The following is a 25,371-nucleotide window of genomic DNA, read 5'->3' as shown; positions in this document are numbered from 1 at the left end:
GCCAGGTGTAGCTCTACCTGCTGGAAACGGAAAGAAACAGCTGCCCCCCTGCATAGACCCTCTGCAGACCCCTGACCTCCAGAACTGAAAGAGAAGATGTTTGCATCATTTTCAGCCACTGAGTTTGTGGTAATTTGTCACAGCAAAGGCCAGACCGGGCAGTCTTGTGGGCCATTGAAATGTCTTAAGTGGCAGGTGACATGGTGCCCGTGTGTGTGCACATACACGTGTGCACACACGTAAGTGTGATTAAATGGGTCGGTGAGAGGGAAGAAATGTTGATGGTAATCCCTGCCGTGGTGGCATTTCAGGTTACATTTGTTTAATATAAATTTATTTTATTTATTTAGGCTGCGTTGGGTCTTCGTTGCGGTGCGCGGGCTTCTCATTGCAGTGGCTTCTCTTGTCGCGGAGCACGGGCTCTAGGCACGCGAGCTTCAGTAGTTGTGGCACGCGGCCTCAGTAGTTGTGGCTCACGGGCTCTAGAGCACAGGCTCAGTAGTTGTGGCACACAGGCTTAGCTGCTCCGTGGCATGTGGGATCTTCCCAAACCAGGGCTCGAACCCGTGTCCCCTGCATTGGCAGGTGGCTTCTTAACCACTGTGCCTTGGGTTACATTTTTATTTCATGGTGCTTAACTGCATATTAAACACTTCTGTGCTGTGATTGTGTCTTACAGTTATAATTTTTTTTAAATGCATAAAATGTGGAGGGGAGAAAAGAATGATTGGAACAATTCATCATCACAGCCTGTTTGAGGAGAACAGCCCCATTATCAGTGCAATAGAACCTTTAAAAGCATTCAGGGGCTTCCCTGGTGGCGCAGTGGTTAAGAGTCCACCTGCCAATGTAGGGGACATGGGTTCGAGCCCTGGTCCGGGAAGATCCCACATGCCGCGGAGCATCTAAGCCCATGCGCCACAACTACTGAGCCTGAGCTGTAGAGACCACAAGCCACAACTACTGAAGCCCGCACGCCTAGAGCCTGTGCTCCACAGCAAAGAGAAGCCACTGCAATGAGAAACCCGCGTGCAACGAAGAGTAGCCCCCACTCGTCGCAACTGGAGAAAGCCCGCGCAGCAATGAAGACCCAACTCAGCCGAAAATAAATAAATAAATAAAATATATTTATTAAAAAAAAAAAAAGAAGCTTTCAACACCCAACACTGTATTAATGTGTAAATCAATACAACAAAAACTCACAAATTTTAAGTGTACGGGTCAGTGACTTTTGACAAATATACACACTGACATAACTCCTATCCCAGTTGAGATACAGAGCCTGCCACCCACAGTCCATCCCAGAAACCCCTGATCCACTTCCAGTCTCTGTAGATTTGTTCTGCCTTCAAGACCCACTCATGATGTAAAAAATATTCTTAGTGCAACTTGAAATAGAAGAATATTTTATTTATATTGTTCTGGGTGTTTTAGCTAGTGTAATATGCCAAGAAAAGGAAATAAGACCCTTAAATAAATACGAGGGAGAAAAACTTATTATTTGCTATTGATATGCTTATCTTCTTGGAAAACTAAGCAAATCAACTAGAAAAGTTTTAAAACTAATAATCTCAGTAAAGTGATCTGGTTTCAAAATATCTAGATGAAATTTAAAATAGACATTAACATACACGTGCAACTACATACTTCTGCACACACCAAAATTGGTCATTACAAAATACAATTGAATTGTAAAATTGAATTGAAAAAATTGGAGAGAGATACCTTTCAAACAATGAACAAATTTTTTTTAGTTGTACATATATATACATTCTTATTTTATATGTATATTCTTTTCCATTATGGTTTATCATAGCATATTGAATATAGTTCCCTGTGCTGTACGGTAGGACCTTGTTCTTTATCCATCCTATATATAAAAGCTTACATCTGCTAACCCCAACCTCCCACTGCACCCCTCCCCCAACCCCTTCCCCCTTGGCAACCAGCAGTCTGTTCTCTTTGAATCTGTTTCTATTTCATAGATTCATGTGTTATATTTTAGATTCCACGTATAAGTGATATCATATGGTATTTGTCTTTCTGTTTCTGACTTACTTCACTGGATCTCTAGTTGCATCATGTTGCTGAAAATGGCATTATTTCATTCTTTGTTATGACTGAGTAATATTCCACTATATATATATGTACCACATCTTCTTTATCTATTCCTCTATCAGTGGACATTTAGGTTGCTTCCATGTCTTGGCTATTGTAAATAGTGCAGCAATGAACATTGGGGTGCATGTATCTTTCTGAATTATAGTTTTGTCCGATATATGCCCAGGAGTGAGTTTGCTGGATCATATGGTAGCTCTATTTTTAGTTTTCTGAGGAACCTCCATAGTGTTCTCCACAGTGGCTGCACCAATTTACATTCCCACCAACAGTGCAAGAGGGTTCCCTTTTCTCCACACCCTCTCCAGCATTTACTGTTTGTGGATTTTTTGATGATGGCCATTCTGACTGGTGTGAGGTGGTACCTCATTGTAGTTTTGATTTGCATTTCTCTAATAATTAGCCATGTTGAGCATCTTTTCATGTGCCTATTGGCCATCTGTATGTCTTCTTTGGAGAAATGTCTATTTAGGTCTTCTGCCCATTTTTTGATTGGGTTGTTTGTTTTTTGTTGTTGTTGAGTTGTATGAGCTGTTCGTATATTTTGGAAATTAAGCCCTTGGTTGCATCATTTGCTAATATTTTCTCCAATTCTGTAGGTTGTCTTTTCGTTTTGTTTATGGTTTCCTTTGCTGTGCAAAAGCTTGTAAGTTTGATTAGGTCCCATTTCAAAGTATGAACAAATTTTAAAACTTTTTCATACTGAAGCCTCAAAAAGAAATGTGTGGGACCCATACAAATAAAATGACAAAACTCCGTAAAGGGAAATAGAAATTTGGAGGGAGAGATGGAGTTTCTGATGGGAAAAATCAATGTTGTAAAGTTACCAGTTCTCCCTGTTTTTGTTTATAAAATTAATGCAGTTAATGCCAGAGAGATTTGGGGGAACATTTGACAGTATTATTTTAAAGTTTATCTGGAGGAATGAGTCAGAATAACCATGAAAATATCGGTAGGAAAAAGAGAAAGAAGACTAATGGTGAAATTTGATTTCCAGATTTTACAACATAATAAAAAGTTATAGTAAGAAAATTATTTTGCAGCCAGTCTCAATTGATATATCAGAGAACAAAACAGAACATCCAGAAATAAACTCAGACTTATACAAATACAGTCTACTGTATGATAATATGACATTTTAAATCAATGAAAAGAGGGTGGATTATTAATAAGTGGTTCTGAGATAATTGGCTAATTCTTTAGAAGTAATTTTTATTTTATGTCATACATAAATGTATATTTTGAATACATGGAGTAATTTAAAGTAAAGCATGATACCAGAAAAACACATCAGTATTTTTAGAATTGGTGACAAGAAATGCTTTTTAAGTAGCAGAACAAATGCAGATCTTATAAAGGAGAGACGATGCCTGTCTCAGTTAAACTGGGAGCTATGTAATAATTTTAGTTCCCTGGGGCTGTCGTAACAAAGCACCACAGACCGAGTGGCTTAAACAACAGCAATGTATGGCCTCCAAGCTCTGGTTATAAGTCAGAGATGGAGGCTGGGCTGGGCTGGGCTGGGCTGGCTCCCCCTGAGGCCATAGGGGGCTCTGCTCCAGGCCTTTCCCCAGCTCTGTGTCTGCTGTGATCGCCACTGTTCCCTGGCCTGTAGATGCACTGCCCCAACCTCTGTCTTTGTCTTCACGTGGCTCTGCCTGTGTGCACATATGTCCAAATGTCCCCTTTCTATAAGGACAGCAGCCACGTTGGATTAGGTGCCCACCCTACCCCAGCGTGACCTCGTCTAAACTAAGTACATCTCCAACCACCCTATTTCCAAATCAAGTCACTTATGAGGTTCTGGGGGTTCGGACTTAAAGTTCTGTTGGGGGGACACAATTCTACCCATACAGTTTCCTTGCACAAATTAAAAGGGGAATAACCCACAAGGGGAAGAGTTATACAAAATTAACAGAGCATCTGTATCCTCAAGTATCTAAGCAGCTCTTTTACATCAGCATGAAGACAGACCCTTCAATAGCAACGTGAACAAAGGGTATGAATCAAAATTTCATGTTCAGGGTAAGACTCCACGCTCCCAATGCATGGGGCCCGGGTTTGATCCCTGGTCGGAGAACTCGATCCCATGTGCATGCCACAACTAATAAGTCTGCAGTGCCGCAACTAAGAGTCCGCATGCCGCAACTAAAAAAAAAAAAAAAATCCCACATGCCACAACTAAGACCTGGCACAGCCAAAATAAATAATGAGAGAAATAAAATTTAAAAAAATATATTAAAAATGAAACTGCCAGAAAATTTTATGAAATCTCACCAGCAGTTTTTGAGATATTCAGTTTTTCTGCATCCTCACCAGTATTTGGTATTGTCTAGTTTTTATTTTAGCTGTTTTAATAAATATGTAGTGATATCTCATCTTGGTCTTAATTTGCATTTCCCTAATGACTAATAACGGTCATCTTTTCTCATGTGCTTCTTCGCCATCACATACCCCTTTGAGTGAAGCATCTATTCATATCTAATTACATTACTATTTTTACTCTTGAGTTTTGAGAGCTCTTTATAAATTCTATATATGAATCTTTTGTCATATATGTGGTTTGCAAAAATTTTCTCCCATTCTCTGGCTTGACTTTTCACCCCCCTGAAAAGGTCTTTTAAAATATTTTATTTTAATTTTAGTAAAATACACATAAATTTTACCATCTTAACTGATGTTAAGTGTGCATTTCTCCACGTCCTCCTCAGCCTTGTTATTTCCTGGGTTTTTGTTTTGTTTTTTGGGGGGGGGGTTGTTTGTTTTTTAACTAGTAGCCATCCTAATGGCTGTGATATTGATTTGTATTTCCCTAGTAATTAGTAATACTGAACATCTTTTCATGTGCTTTTTGCCATTTTTAATTTTCTTGGAGAAATGTCTATTCAAGTCCTTTACACATTTTTTAATGGGGTTTATTTATTGGTTGTTGAGCTGTAGGAGTTCTTTATGTATTCTGGAACTTAACCCTTATCAGACATGATTTGCCAATAGTTTCTCCCTTTCTGTTGGTTTTCTTTTCACTCTGTTGATTGTGTCCTTTGATGCACAAAAGTTTTAAATTTTGATGTAGTCCAGTTTATCTATTTTTATTTTCTTACCTGTGCTTTTTGAGTCATATCCAAGAAATCATAACCAAATACAATGTCATAAGATTTTCCCCTATGTTTTCTTCTGAGAAGTTTATAGATTTAGCTCTAATGTTTAGATCTTTGATCCATTTTGAGTTAATTTTTGTATATGGTATTAGGTAAAGGTTCAACTTCATCCTTTTGTACGTGGTTGTCCAGATTTCCCAGCACCATTTGTTGAAAAGACTGTCCTCTCCCCATTGAATTGTCTTGGCATGCTTGTCAAACATTATTTGACCATATATGCCAGGGTTTATTTCTGGGGTCTCTGTTCTAGTCCGTTGGTCTTTGTGTCTTTATGGCAGTACCACACTGTTTCAAAGCCTGTAGCTTTGAAATAGGTTTTAAAATCAGGAAGTATGAGGCCTCCAACTTTGTTTTTTTTTTTAATTTTTATTGAAATATAGTTGATTTACAATATTGTGTTAGTTTGAGGTATACAGTAAAGTGATTCAGTTATATATATATATATTTATTTTTACATTCTCTACCATTATAGGTTATTACAAGATATTGAGTATAGTTCCCTGTGCTATACAGTAGGTCCTTGTTGGTTATCTATATAGTAGTATGTATATTTTAAGCACAAACTCCTAATTTATCCCTCTCTCCCCCTCCCCTTTGGTAACCATAAGTTTGTTTTCTATGTTTGTGAGTCATTTTCTGTTTTGTAAATAAGTTCATGTAACATTTTTTTTAGTTAGATTCCACATATGAGTGATACCTTGTGATATTTGTCTTTGTCTGTGTGTCTGTCTTAGTATGATCATCTTTAGCTCCATCCATGTTGCTGCAAATGGCTTATTTCATTCTTTTTTATGGCTGAGTAATATTTCATTGTATATATGTACTACATCTTCTTTATCCATTCCTCTGTCGATGGACATTTAGGTTGCTTCCATGTCTTGGCTATTGTAAATAGTGCTGCCATGAACATTGGGGTCCATGTATCTTTTCTAATTATGGTTTTCTCCAGATATATGCCCAGGAGTGGGATTACTGGATCATATGGTAGCTCTATTTTTAGTTTTTTAAGGAACCTCCATACTGTTCTTCATAGTGGTTGTACCAATTTACATTCCCACCAACAGTGTAGAAGCATTCCCTTTTCTCCACACCCTCTCCAGCATTTATTATTTGTAGACTTTTTAATGGTGGCCATTCTGACTGGTGTGAGGTGATACCTCATTGTAGTTTTGATTTGCATTTCTCTAATAATTAGCGATGTTGAGCATCTTTTCATGTGTTTGTTGGCCATCTGCATGTCTTCTTTTGAAAAAATGTCTTTTTAGATCTTCTGCCCATTTTTTGATTGGGTTGTTTGTTTTTTTGATATTGAGCTGTATAAGCTGTTTGTATATTTTAGAGATTAATCCCTTGTCAGTTACATCATTTGCAAATATTTTCTCCCAGTCTGTAGATGGGCTTTTTGTGTTGTTTATGGTTTCCTTTGCTGTGCAAAAGCTTTTAAGTTTAATTAGGTCCCATTTGTTTATTTTTGTTTTTATCTCCATTACTCTAGGAGACGGATCCAAAAAGATAGTGCTGTGATTTATGTCAAAAAGTGTTCTGCCTATACCTTCCTCTAGGAGTTTTATAGTATCCGGTCATACATTTAATCCATTTTGAGTTTATTTTTGTGTTTGGTGTTAGGGAATGTTCCAGTTTCATTCTGTAGCTGTCCAGTTTCCCAGCACAACATATTGAAGAGACTGTCTTTTCTCCACTGTATAGTCTTACCTCCTTTGTCATAGATTAATTGACCATAGGTGCGTGGGTTTATTTCTGGGCTTTCTATCCTGTTCCATTGATCTATATTTCTGTTTTTTGTGCCAGAATCACACTGTTTTGATTACTGTAGCTTTGTAGTATAGTCTCAAGTCAGGGAGCCTGATTCCTCCAGCTCCGTTTTTCTTTCTCAAGATTGCTTTGGCTCTTCGGGGTCTTTTGTGTTTCCATAGAAATTAGAAAATTTTTTGTTCTAGTTCTGTGAAAAATGCAGTTGGTAATTTGATAGGAATTGCATTGAATCTGTACATTGCCTAGGATACTCTAGTCATTTTGACAATATTGATTCTTCCAATCCAAGAACATGGTGTATCATTCCGTTTGTCTCATTTTCAATTTCTTACATCAGTGTCTTACACCTTTTGGAGTACAAGTCTTTTGCCTCCTTAGGTAGCTTTATTCCTAGGTATTTTATTCTTTTTGATGCAATGGTAAATGGGATAGTTTCCCTAATTTCTCTTTCTGACCTTTCATTGTTAGTGTATAGAAATGCAACAGATTTTTGTGTATCAATTTCATGTACTGCAATTTTACCAAATTCATTGATGAGCTGTAATAGTTTTCTGGTAGCACCTTTAGGATTATCTGTGTATAGTATCATGTCATCTGTAAACAGCGACAGTTTTACTTTCTCTTTTCCAATTTGGATCCCTTTTATTTCTTTTTCTTCTCTGATTGCCATGGCTAGGACTTCCAAAACTATGTTGAATAAAAGTAGTGAGAGTGGACATCCTTGTCTTGTTCCTGATCTTAGAGGAAATGCTTTTCACTGTTAAGTATGATGTTAACTGTGGGTTTGTCATATGTGGACTTTATTATGTTGAGGTAGGTTCCCTCTGTGCCCACTTTCTGGAGAGTTTTTTATCGTAAATGGGTGTTGAATTTTGTCAGAAGCTTTCCTGCATCTATTGAGATGATCATATGGTTTTTATTCTTCAGTTTGTTGATGTGGTGTATCACATGATTGATTTGCAGAACTGAAAAATCCTTGCATCCCTGGGATATACCCCACTTGATCACGGTGTATGATCCTTTTAATGTATTGTGTTTTTTTGGGGTTTTTTTGGTTTTTTTATTTAAATTTTTTGAATTAATTATTTTATTTTATTTTTGGCTGTGTTGGGTCTTCGTTTCTGTGCGAGAGCTTTCTCTAGTTGCGGCGAGCAGGGGCCACTCTTTATCGCAGTGCACGGGCCTCTCACTATTGCGGCGTCTCTTGTTGCGGAGCACAGGCTCCAGATGCGCAGGCTCAGTAGTTGTGGCTCATGGGCCCAGTTGCTCCGCGGCATGTGGGATCTTCCCAGATCAGGGCTTGAACCCGTGTCCCCTGCATTGGCAGGCAGATTCTCAACCACTGCGCCACCAGGGAAGCCCTTAATGTATTGTTGAATTCAGATTGCTAGTATTTTGTTGAGGATTTTTGCGTCTATGTTCATCAATAATATTGGCTGGTAATTTTCTTTTTTTGTGGTATCTTTGTCTGGTTTTGGTATCAGGGTAATAGTGGCCTCATAGCACGTGGGCTCTTCATTGCGGTGAACAGGCTTCTCTCTAGTTGTGGCATGCAGGCTCCGGAGTGCACGGGCTCAGTAGTTGTGGCGCACAGGTTTAGTTGCCCTGCGGCATGTGGGATCTTAGTTCCCTGACCAGAGATCGAACTGGCGTTCCCTGCATTGCAGGACCAATTCTTAACCACTGGACCACCAGGGAAGTCCCTTTGTTGGGAGTTTTTAAATCACAGATTCAATTTCAGTACATGTGATTGGTCTGTTCATATTTTCTATTTCTTCCTGGTTCAGCCTTGAGAGATTGTACCTTTCTAAGAATTTGTCCATTTCTTCCAGGTTGTTCATTTTATTGGCATATGGTTGCTTGTAGTAGTCTCTTATGATCCTTTGTATTTCTGTGGTGTCTGTTGTAACTTCTCCTTTTTCATTTCTAATTGTATTGATTTGGGCCCTCTCCCTTTTTTTCTTGATGAGTCTGGCTAATAGTTTATCAATTTTGTTTATCCTTTCAAAGAACCAGCTTTTAGTTTCTTTCATCTTTCGTATTGTTTTATTCATTTCTAGTTCATTTATTTCTGCTCTGATCTTTATGATTTCTGTCCTTCTACTAACTTTGGGTTTTGTTTGTTCTTCTTTCTCTAGTTGCTTTAGGTGTAAAGTTAGGTGGTTTGTTTGATATTTTTCTTGTTTCCTGAGGTAAGCTCGTATTGCTATTAACTTCCCTTTAGAACTGCTTTTGGTGCATCCCATAGGTTTTGGATCATTGTTTTTTTCATTTTCATTTGTCTCTAGGTATTTTTTTGTTTCCTCTTTGATTTCTTCAGTGATCGATTGGTTGTTTAGTAGCATATTGTTTAGACTCCACGTGTTTGTTTTTTACAGTTTTTTCCTTGTTGTTTATTTCTAATTTCATAGCGTTGTGGTCGGAAAAGATGCTTGATATGATTTCAGTTTTCTTAAATTTACCAAGGCTTGCTTTGTGGCCCAGCATGTGGTAGATCCTGGAGACTCATCTTCATGCACATGAGAAGAATGTGTATTCTGCTGCTTTTGGATGGAATGCTCTATAAATATCAATTAAGTCCATATGGTCTAATGGGTGATTTAAGGCCTGTGTTTCTTTATTGATTTTCTTTCTGAATGACCTATCCATTGATGAAAGGGGGGTGTTGGGACTTTCCTGGTGGCCCAGTGGTTAAGACTCCACGCTCCCAATACAGGGGGCCCAGATTCGATCCCTGGTCAGGGAACCAGATCCCTCATGTGTGTCACAACTAAGTGTTCGCATGCTGCAACTAAGGAGCCTGTGAGCCACAACTAAGGAGCCCACCTGCCCCAACTAAGGAGCCCACATGCTGCAACTAAGGAGCCCGCTGGCTGCAACTAAGACCTGGCACAACTTAATTAATTAATTAATTAATTTAAAAAAAAACAATAGGTATTAAAAAAAAGAAAACATGCTATAAAGAAAAAGAAAGTGGGGTGTTAAAGCCCCCACTATTATTGTGTGACTCTCAATTTCTCCCTTTATGGCTCTTAGTGTTTGCCTTACATATTGAGGTGCTCCTCTGTTGGGTGCGTATCTATTTACAATTGTTATGTCTTCTCCTTGGATTGATCCCTTGATCATTATGTAGTGTCCTTCTTTGTCTCTTATAATAGTCTTTATTTTAAAGTCTATTTTGTCTGATAAGAGTATTGCTATTCCAGCTTTCTTTTGATTTTCATTTGCATGGAATATGTTATTCCATCACCTCACTTTTAGTCTGTATGTGTCCCTAGGTCTGAAGTGGGTCTCTTGTAAACAGCATATATACAGGTGTTGTTTTTGTATCCATTCAGCCATTCTGTGTCTTTTGGTTGGAGCATTTAATCCATTTACATTTAAGGTAATTATCGATATGTATGTTCCTATTGCCATTTTCTTAATTTTTTTGGTTTGTTCTTGTAGGCCTTTTTTCTTCCTTTACTCTCTTTTTCTCTTCTTTTTTGGTTTGATGACCATCTTTAGTGTTCTGTTTGGGTTGTGTTTCCTTTTTTGTGTTTGTATCTATTATAGTTTTTGGGTTTGCTGTTCCCATGAGGTTTTGTTATTGCCGTCTATATACGTACCTGGTTATTTTAAGCTGCTGGTTGCTTTCCTGCCTAGAGAAGTTACTTTAGCATTTGTTGGAAAGCTGGCCTGGGGGTGCTGAATTCTCTTAGCTTTTGCTTGTCCGTAAAGCTTTTGATTTCTCCGTCAAATCTGAATGAGAGTCTTGCTGGATAGAGTATTCTTGGTTGTAGGTTCTTCCCTTTCATCACTTCATATATATATCATGTCACTCCCTTCTGGCCTGCAGAGTTTCTTCTGAGAAATCAGCTGATAACCTTATGGGAGTTCCCTTGTATGTTATTTGTTGTTTTTTCCCTTGTTGCTTTTAAAGTTTTTTCTTTGTCTTTAATTTTTGTCAGTTTGATTACTCTGTGTCTTGGTGGCATGTTCCTCCTTGGGTTTATCCTTCTTGGGACTCTCTGCACTTCCTGGACTTGGGTGACTGTTTCCTTTCCCATGTTAGGGAAGTTTTCAGTGATTATCTCTTCAAATCTTTTCTCAGGTCCTTTCTCTCTTCTGCTTCTGGGGCCCCTATAATGCAAATGATGGTGCATTTAATGTTGTCCCAGAGGTCTCTTAGACTCTCTTCGTTTCTTTTCATTCTTTATTCTGCTCCTCGGCAGTTATTTCCACCATTCTGTCTTCCAGTTCACTTATCCGTTGTTCTGCCTCAGTTATTCTGCTATAGATTCCTTCTAGTGTATTTTTCATTTCAGTTATTGTATTGTTCATCTCTGTTTGTTCTTTAATTCTTCTAGGTCTTTGTTAATCATTTCTAGCATCTTCTCAATCTTTGCCTCCATTCTTTTTCTGAGATCCTGGATCATCTTCACTATCATTATTCTGAATTCTTTTTCCAGAAGGTTGCCTATCTCCACTTCACTTAGTTGACTTTCTGGGGTTTTATCTTGTTGCTTCATCTGGGACATATTCCTCTGCCATTTCATTTTGTCTAACTTTCTGTGATTGTGGTTTCTGTTCTGCAGGCTGCAGGATTATATTCTTTCTGCTTCTGCTGTCTGCCCTCTGGTAGATGAGGCTATCAAAGAGGCTTTTGCAAGCTTCCTGATGGGAAGGACTGGTGGTGGGTGGAGCGGGTCTTGTCCCTCTGGTAGGCAGAGCCATGCTCAGTAAAACTTTAATCTGCTGATGGGTGGGGCTATTTTCCCTCCCTGTTAGTTGTTTGGCCTGAGGTGACCCAGCACTGGAGCCTACAGGCTATATGGTGGGGCTAGTGGTGGCCTCCAGGAGGGCTCACGTCAGTGAGTACTTCCCAGAACTGCTGTTGCCAGTGTCTTTGTCCCTGCAGTGAGCTTCAGCTGCCCTCCCCATCACCTCTGCAGGAGACCCTCCAATACTAGCAGGTAGGTCTGGCCCAGTCTCTTATGGGCTTTTTACCCCTGGGTCCTGGTGCGCACAAGACTTTGTGTGTGCCTTCCAAGAACTGAGTTTCTGTTTCACCCTGTCCTGTGGAAGTCCTGCATTCAAACCCTGCTGGCCTTCAAAGCCAGATTCTCTGGGGACTCCTCCTCCCATTACCGGATCCCCAGGCTGGGAAGCCTGATGTGGGGCTCAGAACTCTCACTCCCATGGGAGAACTTCTGTGATATAATTATTCTCCAGTTTGTGAGTCACCCACCCAGCAGGTATGGGATTTGATTTTATCATGATTGCACCCCTCCTACCATCTCATTGTGGCTTCGTCTTTGTCTTTGGATGTAGGGTATCTTTTTTCTTTTATTTAGGTTCCAGCATTTTTTAGTCATTGGTTGTTCAGCAATTAGTTGTGATTTTGGTGTTTTCATAAGAATGGGGTGAGCTGACGTCCTTCTACTCCGCCATCTTGAACTAATCTCCCAAACAAACTCTTAATATGTCCTGCATAGGTGAGTTGGCACCTTTGGAACAAGGGGCCACTTACACCTATCATTCTAAGAGATCACCAGTCTGTCTTGGAGTCCTTCTTCTTACTTGTGTGTATATCTGTTGTAGATTTTTGGTTTGCGGTCACCATGAGATTTTACTATAGCAGTCTATATATATACATGATTGTTTTAAGTTGCTGATCTGTTAATTTCCAGTGCATTTCTGATATCCTGCATTTATACTTTTCTCCTCTCATGATTTTGGTTTAGATATATACTTGTGTGTGGATGATTTCCTACTTTCACTCTCTGTTTGCCTTTACCAGTGAGCTTTTCCATTCGCGATTTTCTTGTTTCTAGTTGTAGCCTTTTCTTTTCTGCTTAAAAAAGTTCCTTTAGCATTTGTTGTAAAGCTGGTTTGGTGGTGCTGAATTCTTTTAGCTTTAGCTTGTCTGTAAAGCTTTTATTTCTCCATTGAATCTGAATAAGACCCTTGCTGGATGGAGTATTCTTGGTTGTAGGTTTTTCCCTTTCATCACTTTAAAGATATCGTGCCACTCCTTTCTGGCCTGCGGAGTTTCTGCTGAAAAATCTGCTGATAACCTTTTGGGGGTTCCTTTGTTATTTGTTGCTTTTCCCTTGTTGCCTTTAATATTTTCTCTTTCTCTTTAATTTTCGTCAGTTTGATTACTATATGTCTTGGCATGTTCTTACTTGGGTTGATCCTGTATGGTACTCTGTGCTTCCTGGACTTGGGTGACTGTTTCCTTTCCCATGTTAGAGAAATTTTAAGCTATTATCTCTTCAAATATCTTCTCAGGCCCTTTCTCTCTCTCATCTTCTTCTGGAACCCCTATAAGTCGAATGTTGGTGCATTTGACATTGTCCCAGAGGTCTCTTAAACTGTCCCTGTTTCTTTTCATTCTTTTTTCTTTATTACGTTCTGAGACAGTGGTTTCCACCACTCTGTCTTCTAGCTCACTTAACCATTCTTCTGCCTCATTTATTCTGCTCTTGATTCCTTCTAGTGTATTTTTCATTTCATTTATTGTATTCTTCAACTCTGGTTGTTCTTTATTTTTTCTAATCCTTTGTTAAAAACTTCTTGTAACTTCTCAGTCAGTGCCTCCATTCTTTCCCTGTGTTCTTGGATCATCTTTATGATCATTACTCAGAACTCTTTCTTGAGTAGATTGCCCATCTCCACTTCACTTAGTAGTTTTTCTGGGGTTTTGTCTTGTTCCTTCGTCTGGAACATATTGCTTTGCCATCTCATTTTGTTTAAATTTCTATTTGTATTTTTATGTATGTAGTAGCTTAGTTACATTTCTCAACCTTGGAGAAGTGGCCTCTGTAGGGGATGTTCTGTGTGTCCCAGCAGTGCTCTCCCCTCTCGTCACCCAAGGGCCAGGGACAAGCTAGTCCCGGGGTAGGTTCTGACCCATGTTTTCAGACTCAGTTCTGTAGGCTTCAGGATCGTAGTTTCCTTCCTTCTGGTGTCTGCCCCCTAGTTGGTAAGCCTGGTCTAGAGGCTTGTGCAGGCTTCCTGGTGGGAGCCTGCCCACTGGTGAGTGGAGTTGGGTCTTGGCCCTCTGGTGGGCAGGGCCATGTCAAGGGGCATGTCTAGAGGTGGCTCTGGGTTCAGAAAGTGTTTAGGCAGCCTGTCTGCTGACGGATGGGGCTGTGTTCTGCCTGTTGGTTGTTTGGCCTGAGGCATCCCAGCATTGGGGCCTACAGGCTGTTGGGTGGGGCCTGGTCTTGGTGCTAACGTCCCAAGCAAGATATCAGCCTTCAGATGCATACTCCTGGATATGTTAACCACCAGCTTTTATGTCCCAGGAGAGAGCCACAGCTGCCCAAGAGACCCTCCAAGACCAGCAGGTAGGCCTAGCCCAGGCTCCTTTGGAGTCACTGCTTTTGTGCTGGGACCTGGTGCTCAAGGGACTTTGTGTGCACCCTCCAAGAGTGGAGTGTCTGTTTCCCCAAGTCCTGTGGAGTTCTTGAGATTAAGACCTGCTGGCCTTCAAAGCCAAATGTTCTGCGGGCTCCTCCTCCCAATGCCAGATCCCCACGCTGGGGAGCCTGATGGTGGGGCTCAGAACTCTCACTCCCATGGGAGAACTTCTGTGATGTAATTATTCTCCAGTCAGTGGGTCATCCACCCTGGGGGGTATGTGATTTGATTATATTGCAAGTATGCCCCTCCTACTGTCTCATTGTGATTTTTTCTTTGTCTTTGGATGTAGAATATCTTTTTTGGTAATGTTTCAGTCTTTTTTATTGACGGTTGTTCAACAGTTAGTTGTGCTTTTGGTGTGCTCATGGGAGGAGGGGAGCTCAAGGTCTTCTACTCCGCCATCTTGTCTTCTCCAACCTGGTTTGTTTTTTTAAGATTGTTTTGGCTTTGGGGGGTGTCTCTTGCGACTCCATATGAATTTTTAAATGAATTTTTTCTATTTTTGTCATTGGGTTTTTGATAGGGATTGCATTAAACCTGTACATTTCTTTTGGTAATATTGACATCTTAACAATATTGTTTTCCAATCCATGAACATAGGATATCTTTCCATTTATTGGTGTCTTTCAAAATTTCTTTCAGTGACATTTTGAGCATACAAGTCTTTCACCTCCTTTGTCAAGTTAATTCCTAAGTGTTTTTTTCTTTTTGATGTTACAGTAAATGAAAGTTAAATTGCTTAATTAATTTTTTCTTCAGATTGTTCATTGTTAGTAAAGAGGCACACAAGTGGGTGTTTTTTGTTTCTGTTGTTGATTTTATATTCTGTGACTTTGATGGATTGCTTTATTAGTTCAGTTTTTGTGCAATCTTTAGGGTTTTCTACATATAAGATCATGTCATCTGTGAGTAGAGATAATTTTACTTCTTTCTCTCCAATTTGAATGTCTTTTCTTTCTTTTTCTTGCCTAATTACTCTGGTTAAGACTTCCAGGACTGTGTTGAATAAAAGTGGTGAAAGTGGGTATCCTTGTTCTACTTGATCTTAGAGGAAAAATTTCAGTATTTCACCATGAGTGTTATGTTAGTTGTGGGCTTTTGATATATAGCTTTTATTATATTGGGGTAGTTTCCTTGTATTCCTAGTTTGTTGAATGTTTTTATTATGGAAAGTTGAATTTTGTCAAATGCTTCTTCTGCATCAATTGAGATGATGGCATGGTTTATTTTCCTTCATTTTGTTAATAGAGTATACTGCATTGATCAGTTTTCATATGAACTAGCCTTGTATTCCAGGAATAAATCTCTTTTGGTCATGGTGTACAGTAATTTTAATGTGCTCTTGAATTCTGTTTGCTAGTATTTTATTGAGGATTTTTGTGTCAGTATTCATAAGGGATATTACTCAGTGGTTTTCTTGTAGTGTCTTTGTCTGGCTTTGGTATCAGTGTAAATCTGTCCTCACAGAATGAGTTTGGAAATGTTGCCTCCTCTGCAATTGCTTTGGAAGAGTTTGAGGAGGATTGATGTTGATTCTTCTTTAAATGTTTGGTAAAATTCACCAGTAGAGCCATCTGGTCCTGGGCTTTTCTTTATTGAGAGGTTTTTGATTACCAATTCAATCTCCTTACTAGTTATGGGTGTGTTCAGAGCTTCTATTTCTTCATGATTTAGACTTGGTCAATTGTGTATTTCTAGGAATTTATCCTTTTCATCTAGGTTGTCCAATTTGTTGGCATATAATCATTAAAGTACTCTCTGATAATACTTTTTATTTCTGTAAATTGAGTAATAATGTCTTCTCAGTTCTACTTTTAGTTATGTGAGTCTTTTCTTTTTTCCCTTAATCAGTCTAGCTTAAGGTTTGATCAGTTTGTTGATCTTTTTGAAGAAACAGCATTTGTTGATTTTCTCCATTGTTTTTCTATTTTCTGTTTATCCCTAATATTTATTTTTCCCTCTATTTTTTTTATTGGAGTATAGGTGATTTACAGTGTTAGTTTCTGCTGTACAGCAAAGTGAGTCAGTTATTCATACACATGTTATCCACTCTTTTTTAGATTCTATTCCTATATAGCTCATTACAGAGTACAGAATAGAGCTCCCTGTGCTGTTTAGTAGGTTCTTATTAGTTATCTATTCTATATACAGTAGTGTGTATATGTCAATCCCAATCTCCCAATTTATCCCTCCCCTCCCCTTTCTCGCCTGGTAACCACAAGTTTGTTTTCTACATCTGTGACTCAAGTTCTGTTTTATAAATAGGTTCACTTGTACCATTCCTTTAGAGTCTACATATAAGCGATATCATATGATATTTGTCTTTCTCTGTGTGACTTACTTCACTCAGTATGACAGTCTGTAGGTCCATCCATGTCGTTGCACATGGCATTATTTTGTTATTTTTTATGGCTGATATTCCATTGTATATATGTACCACATCTTCTTTATCCATTCCTCTGTTGATGGACACTGAGATTGCTTCCATGTCTTGGCTATTGTAAATTGTGCTGCAATGAACATTGGGGTACATGTCTTTTTGAATTATGGTTTTCTCTGGATATATGCCCAGAAGTAGGATTGCTGGATCATACGATACGGTAGTTCTATTTTTAGTTTTTTAAGGAATCTCCATATTGTTCTCCACAGTGGCTGCACCAGTTTACATTCCCACCAACAGTGCAGGAGGGTTCCCTTCTCTACACACCCTCTCAACCATTTATTGTTTGTAGATTTTTTGGTGATGGCCTAATATTTATTATTTCTTTTATTCTGATAGCTTTTGGGTTTAGTTTGTTCTTTTCTAGTTGTAAAGTTAGGTTGTTGATTTGAGATTTTTCTTCTTTTTCAACGAATGTTCCAAGTGCCCTTAAGAAAAATATGTATTCTGCTGTTGTTGGGTAGAGTATCATGTATCTGTTTGTTAGGTTCAGTTAGTCTATAGACATGTTCAAGTCCTGTGTTTCCTTCATAATCTTCTGTCTGGTTGTCCTATCCATTATTGAAAGTGGAGAATGGAAGTCTTCTCCTATTATTGCAGAGCTGTCTACTTCTCCTTTCAATTCTGTCAACGTTTGCTTCCTGTATTTAGGAGTTCTGATGTTTGGTCTGTGTATGTTTATAACTGTTACGTGTTCCTGGTGGTTTTGTCAATGTATAATCAATATATATTTTATCAATATACAAAGTCCTCTTATCAGTATATAATGTCCTTCTTTGTTTCTTGGATCAGTTTTTTACTTAGTATATTTTGTCTGATATTAGTACAGTCATCCTTCCTCTTGTTTGGTTGCTATTTGTAAGGAATATCTTTTTTCCATCTTTTCTCTTTCAATCCATGTGTGTCGTTAGATCTAAAGTTACCCTCCTGTAGACAGCATGTAGTTGGATCTTGTATATTTAAAAATTTATTCTACCAATTTATGTTTTTCGATTGGGAAGTTTATTTACATTTAAAGTAATTAGTGATAGGCAAGGACTAATTATTGCCGTTTTGGTATTTGTTTTCTGTATGTCTCATAGCTTTTCTCCCCCTCATTTTCTCCCTTTCTGTCTTTTTGATGAGTTCATTTTTTGTAGTGATAGGTCTTGACTCACTTCTCATTTTTCTTGTGTGTGTCCTGTAGATGTTTTCTTTGTGGGTACCTTGGGGAATCAGTATAACATCCTAATGTTATAATAATCTATTTTAAACTGATACCAACTTAAATTAGTCAAAAATTCGATTCCTTTAAAGCTCTACCTCGTTTATGTTATTGATATCATGAATTACATTTTATATACTGTGTACTCAGTAATATAGATTTAAATTATTTTTATGCTTTTGTCTTTTAAATCCTACAAAGGCATAAAAGTGGAGTTATGAACCAAAATTACAATACACAGGTTTTTATATTTGGCTGTGTGTTTGCTTTTACTGGAGAACTTTATATTTTTCAATATATATATTTGACTGACTTTTGATCATCCTTTCATCAACTTGAAGGACTGTCTTTAATATTGACCATAGGGCAGGCCTAGTGGTAATGAACTCTGTCAGCTTTTATTTATCTAGAAATGTCTTAAATCCCCCCTCATTTTCAAAAGACAGTTTTTGCCAGAGTTGACAGGTTTTTTTTTCTTTCCGGACTTTAAATCTGTTGTCCCGACCTGATACATAAACTATGCTAGCTTCCGGTCTGATCTGTGAGTCGGGTGAGAGAGAAGCCCGTCTCTTGGGAGCCCCTAGACCAGCCAGAAGGTCACAGACAAGACCATTCTTTCCCTCTGTCCCAAGGGAGGCCCAGGGGCTGGACGGCTGCCTCCTGTCTCCGCGGGGCTGTGCTGGGGGAGTGGGGCAAGGGCGACAACGACCTTTCCTGCCATCGTGGGTGAGGCTTTTCCTTGGCTGCTGCAGGGCCTGGCCTGGCTTCTAACCCTCCCACAGAGCTGCTGTGGTCAGTGTGGGTGGTTCATCCTGTGTTTCCTCAAAGGAGCGCGGGCTGGGCTTCCCTGTCTGCCCTCTGGCTGATGTCCGTCCCCGCCGGCTTCCTTTTCAGTGTATCTTTCGTTTGGTTTGCCTGTGTCGTCCAGGACGCGCTTCAGGGGAGAGTCCTGGCAGGTGATCTGTCTGGACTGCCAAGTGTGACGGGGCCTTTATCCTCCCAGCTGACCCCAGCCTGGCCGGATAGCGAGGCAGGGTTCACAGGTGTGTCCCCTCAACTGAGACAGGCTTGCAGTGTCCTCTGTACTCAGTGTTGCTAATGGTGGCCTTGCGTCTCTTTGAGTCTCATTTCTCGTAGGTAGTCTGTTGATTTTATCTTCCTATCTGAACTTTTTTTTTGGCGGGGGCTGCGTGTCGTGCGGCTTGCGGGATCTTAGCTCCCCAACCAGGGATCGAGCCCGTGCCCCCTGCGCTGCACATGCAGAGTCCTAACCACTGGATGGCCAGGGAAGTCCCCCATCTGAACTTCTTGTGCATTTTTTTTTATCATCCATGTTCTGAAATTTCACCGCGGTATTTCTGGCATGGACCGTTTTCCCTTACCTTATATACATCTTAGATTTTTCAATCTAAAGACGTATGTCTGTCTTCAGCTCTATGAAAATCCTGTTTTTCGTGATTTCTTACATTCTGATATGCGTTCACATTCCCACCCTCTCTCTCACTTTAACGTATACACATGCAGCTTCTGGGTCTGCCTTCTTTCCATCTCTGTCTGGTTGTGCTTCATTCTGGGAAAACACCTGCGCTTGATTTTTCATTTCACTCATTTCCTCTTAATCTTGCTCTCAAGCTCTGTGCTACTGAGGTCATTGTGAGGAGTCCTGCTTGTCTCCGTGTTTTACTTTACATTCAGAGACCGAGTCTGTGCTTTCTAGAACCCCAGACCGTCTCTCCCTGTGCGAAGGCACCAGCCTCTGCCACCGCCTGGCTTAGCTGTCCTAGAGTCTTACTCGGGTTCTGTCTTGATTGTTTCCTTAGGCTTTTGCCTCCATTTTTGGAGTCTGCTGAGTCTGTCATGACTGTGGCCTTCAGGGGACAGGGATTCTTGGTCACTCGAGCATCCTCTATTTGGGTTTCCTCCTAGTCTGTGGAGCTCCTTCTGTAGAGCAGGTGACCCCCTGGTGGCTGGGGGGCGTCACAGTGTGTTCCCTGGAGGTACAGGCCGCTCACTGGTCTCACTGGTCTGTGTCCCTCTTACTGTGGCCACTCTGGGCATTTCCCTGCCTGTGACCCCAGCACACAACCTCACTGCTTCTGCTCAGCCAAGCGTCCCCTCGTCGGCACAAGCCAGTCAGGCGAGAGGAGGCGCCTCTTGTTGAAGCCAAGTCGCCACCTGTCCAAGGTGCCCGTTGTACCCGGGGCCTCCTGTCCTTGGCGGGAAACGTGTCCTGCCGTCATTTCTGGGCGTGGGTCCTCTGTCCACCTAACTCCCCTGCTCTCTATGCCCAAGGATTCCCTCTGAACCTGTGTTACACTGTAGAAGCCTCTTCTTGTTTCCAGTGTGTGTCTGAAAGCTGTCTGCTCTCTGCCATGTTGAGCCCTGTGATGCTGGACTGGAGTCAGAGATACCCATGTAAACTACGTGTGTTTAGGACGCACAGAGGGAGACGAAGCTAAATTTGCGTGTGTGCACAGCGGGGTTAGGGTGCATACACGTACGTTTCCTGGCTCCATCCATAGGGGGACCTAGAGGCACTGACACCGCAGTAGCACCAAGTGGAACTTTCAGGAGAAACAGGATGTGTGCGTAGCTTCAGATATCTCCCCCAATAATTGTGAATCGCTCTGGTAGTTTTAGAAAGCGTCCTCAAAGCTTCGATCTGCTTCCATGGAGGAGCAGGAGCTTAATTCCCCTCCGCCTGAGCGTGGGGCAGACCTGATGAGTGACTTCTAGCTGACGGCGTGTGGGGAAGGGAGAACCGTGAGTTTGCAGTGCCGAATCCCGGCAGACGCACCTCAGCCGAGGTCAGGGCACCTGTGATCAGCCGTGTGGTGTCACGCGCCTCGGATTCCACACGAGGAGAAGGCACCTCCCCTCGGCAGCCTCTTCCCCCCGAACCCGCACCCTCAGTTTAGTCGTGGGGAGGCACCAGACAAGCCCACGTTGAGGGGCCTTCTGCAGAAGGCCTGAGCAGCGCTCCTTGAGGTGCCACGGTGAGAAAGACGAGGGAAGGTGAGGAGGACCCATCACTGCCTGGAGGAGACCAAGGAGCCGGCGGGGGGTCCGGACTTACTTCCTGGAACAGAGAAGGGACAGCGGTGGGAAAGCCCGGATGTGCAAATACATCCTGTCACCTAGCTGGCGGTGTTGAGCCAGTGTTAACGCCTTAGTTTGATGACTGTCCTGTGGTTCTATAAGGCAGTGGTCCCCAACCTTTTTGGCACCAGGGACCGGTTTCGCGGAAGATGATTTTTCCACGGACGAGGGTGGGGAGGGATGGCTCAGGCGGTAATGTGAGCGACGGTGAGTGGCAGATGAAGCTTTGCTCGGTGGCCCGCCGCCCACCTCGTGCTGTGCGGCCCAGGGGCTGGGGACCCCTGCTGTAAGGTGTTACGGTCAGTAGAAACTGGGCGACAGGTATATGGGAAACTCTCTGCGCTGACTTTGGAACTCTTGCCAAAAAAAGTCTACATTTATTTAGAAATAAAAAGTTAGACGGTTGTCTTTCCCTACTCTCCAGTTTGAGGAAGGAGAAGGACAGCAAGGGTCAGTCCTCTCTCTTAATCCAGTAAGTATTTTTTGTTGTGAATGGGCCAGATGACCTTGTGAAGCTCTAACTCGCTGGGCAAGTCAGGACCTGGCAGCAAACAGGAGGTGCAGGGACAGGAGCCGAGCAGAATTAAGGAGGGTCCACCGCAAGGTTGTGGGTGGCAAGGCTCCCCAGGCCGCGTAGCGGCAGGAAGTGATCCTCACCTGAGGGACGGGAGGAGGGGCTGGTCCCCACGCCTGGGCCTGTCGCTGAAGGAGAGGCCGAGTGGCCGAGCTGCAGCCAGAACCGCAGGGTAGGGAGGCGTGTTGATGCAGCTGTAAGGGCTCGTGAGATTAAAAGAGACTGAAGATGTTTGAGTGTATGTGATCCAAACGCACGCTTAGGAAGGGCCTGCGGGCTGCTTCTGCTGAGATGAATGTGGGTTGGTCTAGAGACGCTCCAGCTTCCCACTCCTTTGCCTTGGAGTCTTGAAAGGCCCCAGCCTGTGCCAGGACTGGCCTCGTGCCTCTAGCTCCTAGCCTGACCTCTCCAGGACCGTCGTTCTAGGGGAAAGAAATGTCCCTGTACCTTGATGGAGACCTGAGCCCCCTTGCCCGAGGGCCCCTGCCCGAGGTTCACCCTCCTGGCCGGCCCTGTTCCTTCCCTCCTTCACGGCTCCGTCCCCCACGGCCCTGGATAATGGACCCTCTGAGGGGCTTCATCTGCACACCAGTTCCCGCCACCAGCCTCCACGTGGATAACTCATCCGAAACCCACGCTCCCCGGTGTCTGGACGGGAATCCACTGCCCGTCAGCCCCGTTGCCGTCCCCTGGCCTAATTCCCTGAAACCCACAGCTGCTTGCCCCCGGCTCTCCCCGCCTTCATCCCTATGGGATCTCCAGGCGCCCTCTCCTCCGCTCCCTTTCCTGCTCAGCCTGGACTTGGTCTCAGGCCTCTGGCGCCAGGGGGCACCTCCACGCCGCTTCGTGGGTTGTACGGGTTCCAGACTTGTGCACGTGTTTTACACGCTTCCCAGCCAGTGGAAATGAGGCTTCTTGAGGAAGGACTGCCTTTCTGATTCGTCCTGGGGGTCATGGGCCAGCCAGCAGCCCTCTGACTGCCCTGATACGTTGCAGTTGGTTGACTCACAGGAACCAACACACGGGCACCGGCATCTCTGGGCCGCAGGGGGCCCGGGGCGGGAGGCGGGCAGAGCGGGTGTGGCCTCGGTGGGTCCCTTGCGGCTCTGCTCCACCTGCGCCCTGGTTCCTGGGAGGACACCCGAGGCAGGTGTCAGGCCACCTGGATGAAGCCAGAGCCGACTGGGGCTCCACAGTGGTGACCTGATGTGTCCCAGGTGCCCAAAGACAAGAAGCCTCCCCTTACTTGTACAAAGAAAAGTAATTCTGGGGGCTCCCCTGGCCATCCAGTGGTGGGACTCCCTGCTTCCACTGCAGGGAGCCTGGGTTCGATCCCTGGTTGGGAAACTAAGGTCCCGCAAGCCGCACGGCGTAGCCAAGAAAAAAAGTAAAAAAGAATTATGTATTTTCCTCAGAGTTCAGTAACGTAGTGAACTCAGTACAAAGGAGCCAAGAAAATACATTTGCTTTGAAACTTTTTCTTATCTACATCTTGAATTTTGCTGGCAAAAGCTGTGATGTTAGGAGCAGCTACCCCTTTTAAAGGAGAAAGCTGCATTTCCGATCTCACTTTTTTATTCCAAGAGAAGAGGGACTTACATACGTTTCTTAAGCAGGACACTTTGCCAAGGTGGGGTGAGTGGCTGCTGGTCACGTGAGCTGCGACTCGTGGGCGGGGAGGAGGGATGGCAGGGTGGGGGGAGCCCGGCACCCCTCATGGACCGGCTGGATGGTCAACGGCTGAGGTTCTTGGTGACACGCGTGCCCATGTGTGCACGTGTATGTGTGATCGCACACCTGTGAGGGGAAGAGCTGGGCCTGTGTCACCACCTCTCCAGCCCCGAGTCACCGTTTTGAAAGCTGGCAGGACAGCTGGCTCTGGCAGCAGTGAGGGGGCGTCTGCTGGCCTGTCCTGAGACCGCCTCTCCAAGAAGGGTGGGCCTGGCTTCGGCGCTGCCGCCCGACTCACCCTTTGCCCTTCTTTCCATCCTAGGCCAACACTGGGCAGATCGATGACCCCCGGGAGCAGCACAGAGTCATCAGCAGTAACCTCGCCCTCATGCAGGTGACCCTCCCCTTTGTCCCTTCATGCTTCATGCGCGTCGCAAACTTGTGTCTCCTCCTAACTGTGGGGTCGCGGGGGACATCTCACGGAGCCAGGAAGCCCAAGGTAGCAGTAGGCTGGGCCTGGATCTGCACGGAAGCGTTTGTATCCAGAGCCTCCCGGGCTCCTCTGGCCGGGGCAGGCTGTGGCCACACCGAGAACTGGACCCAGGTCGCACTGGCGTGCAGGTGAGACCATCACTGACCAGCAGGCTGCCCTGGGCAGGACACACAGACTCAGGAGGGGCCTTGACTTCTCACCTGGGCTCCGGAGCCCGTTTCCAGCTCTCCGCTGGGCATCTCCAGAGCAGTGTCCCCAGATCCGGCCCCGTCGCCTGCCCTCCTCACACCCCTCTTTGAAGTCCCTGACTCCGTCTGGTTTGGGCTGGAAGTTCGCTCTGGGGTGGCCCAGCTCAGGGGCCTCATCTGTAAGATGGGCTGCTGTGCGGCTCGTCGGGTGGGATTCGCGTGCCCAGTGAGTGACACTCCCGTCTGACCTGGCTAGAAACCCAGCAGCCCTCAGCCTGCCTCTGTCCCTCACCCTTCCGTCCGGCCACTCTGAGGACCCTCCCCTGGGCCGCCTGGAGCCCAGCCCCGCTGCCCTGGCCTCCCCGTCCAGGCACCTGGGCTCCAGTGCGCTTCTGCACGGCCCCTGCCTGGCCTTTTCTAACCCTCGAGCTCAAGGGGCCACCTCCCCCTGGAGCCCCTTTGCCGGCCCCCCTGTCCAGGGGTGGGCCCGGCCCCCCTCCCCTCCTGGGGTGTCCTTTCCCCTCCCCGGCACCCGGTGGGGACTCTCCTCAGACCCGGCTCCAGCCTGGCACTGGCTGCCTCTCTGGGCCTTGCGGGCGCCGTCAGGCCGTCCTGGACGCAGTTGTGTTTAGATGTCTGCCTCGTCCACCGAGGTGCTTCACAGGGCCCGGGACTACAGCCTGGGGCTGAAGCCCCTGGAGGTTAAAGCTCTCACGAGGCCCCAGCAGAGGGTCTGCAGGGGCGGGTGGTAAACGCCTCAGCGACAGTCACTGGTTTTGCGTTTCTTTTCCTACCGAATCCTCCTCAACTGGTGTTGATTAGGTCCTGCTGTGGGCAGGCCCTGGCCTGGCACGTGGTCCTGTCACAGCGTGGATGCAATTGGTCTCCTCCATTTTTTAAAAAGCTTAACATCAAAGCATAAAGGATGCAGTAAGTTCCATACTTAAACTTTTTGAATAACTTAAGCATATTCTATCACGACAATGTACCCAAGAGTGATACGTGAGCCAGGACCTCACGGGTAAGAGGGAAGGGCAGCCAGGGGCTGGCTCTGCGGGGCCTGTGCAGACCTGCCGAGCTCGGCCCGTCCGCTCACAGACCGACCCGTCGCCCTGCGGGGCACCTGCAGTTACAGGCGCCTACTCGATAAGCTATACTGCAGTGAGAGTGTTCTCCTTTTGCATAGATTTCTTAAGAGAACTTCCCACAAGTTCACAAGCTATGAACAGTTTAAGGCTCT

The 25,371-nt window shown here is 43.7% G+C and overlaps 2 protein-coding genes across 12 annotated transcripts in view; one reads left to right on the top strand and one right to left on the bottom strand.

Moving 5' to 3' along the window:
• ZXDC (ZXD family zinc finger C) overlaps positions 1–25,371 on the bottom strand; it is a 70,935-nt gene that overhangs the window by 4,504 nt on the left and 41,060 nt on the right. For 2 of the 5 annotated variants that reach the window (XR_014251036.1, XM_082413943.1), the window contains one exon: positions 18,007–22,201. The exons of 2 other annotated variants lie outside the window; for them this stretch is intronic. Coding sequence is in view for 2 of the 3 variants with exons in the window: in XM_082413943.1 (XP_082270069.1) it covers positions 22,174–22,201 (28 nt within the window). In the remaining variant the exon portion in view is untranslated. Of the gene's footprint in view, positions 1–18,006; positions 22,202–23,850; positions 25,036–25,371 lie in introns of those variants that run through there. One more of the 5 variants, XM_082413952.1, reaches the window with a different exon arrangement.
• Positions 1–25,371, top strand: part of SLC41A3 (solute carrier family 41 member 3) — a 67,525-nt gene that overhangs the window by 28,921 nt on the left and 13,233 nt on the right. For all 7 annotated transcript variants that reach the window (XR_014251042.1, XR_014251043.1, XM_082413994.1 and 4 more), the window contains one exon: positions 23,773–23,844. Coding sequence is in view for 5 of the 7 variants with exons in the window: in XM_082413994.1 (XP_082270120.1) it covers positions 23,773–23,844 (72 nt within the window). In the remaining 2 variants the exon portion in view is untranslated. The remainder of the gene's footprint in view (positions 1–23,772; positions 23,845–25,371) is intronic.

Source organism: Balaenoptera physalus, assembly GCF_965194825.1.
Source record: "Balaenoptera physalus genome assembly, chromosome: 11".
Lineage (NCBI taxonomy): Eukaryota > Metazoa > Chordata > Mammalia > Artiodactyla > Balaenopteridae > Balaenoptera > Balaenoptera physalus.
The sequence above is the reverse complement of the archived record's forward strand: the minus strand, read 5'-3'. Positions and strand labels throughout refer to the sequence as shown.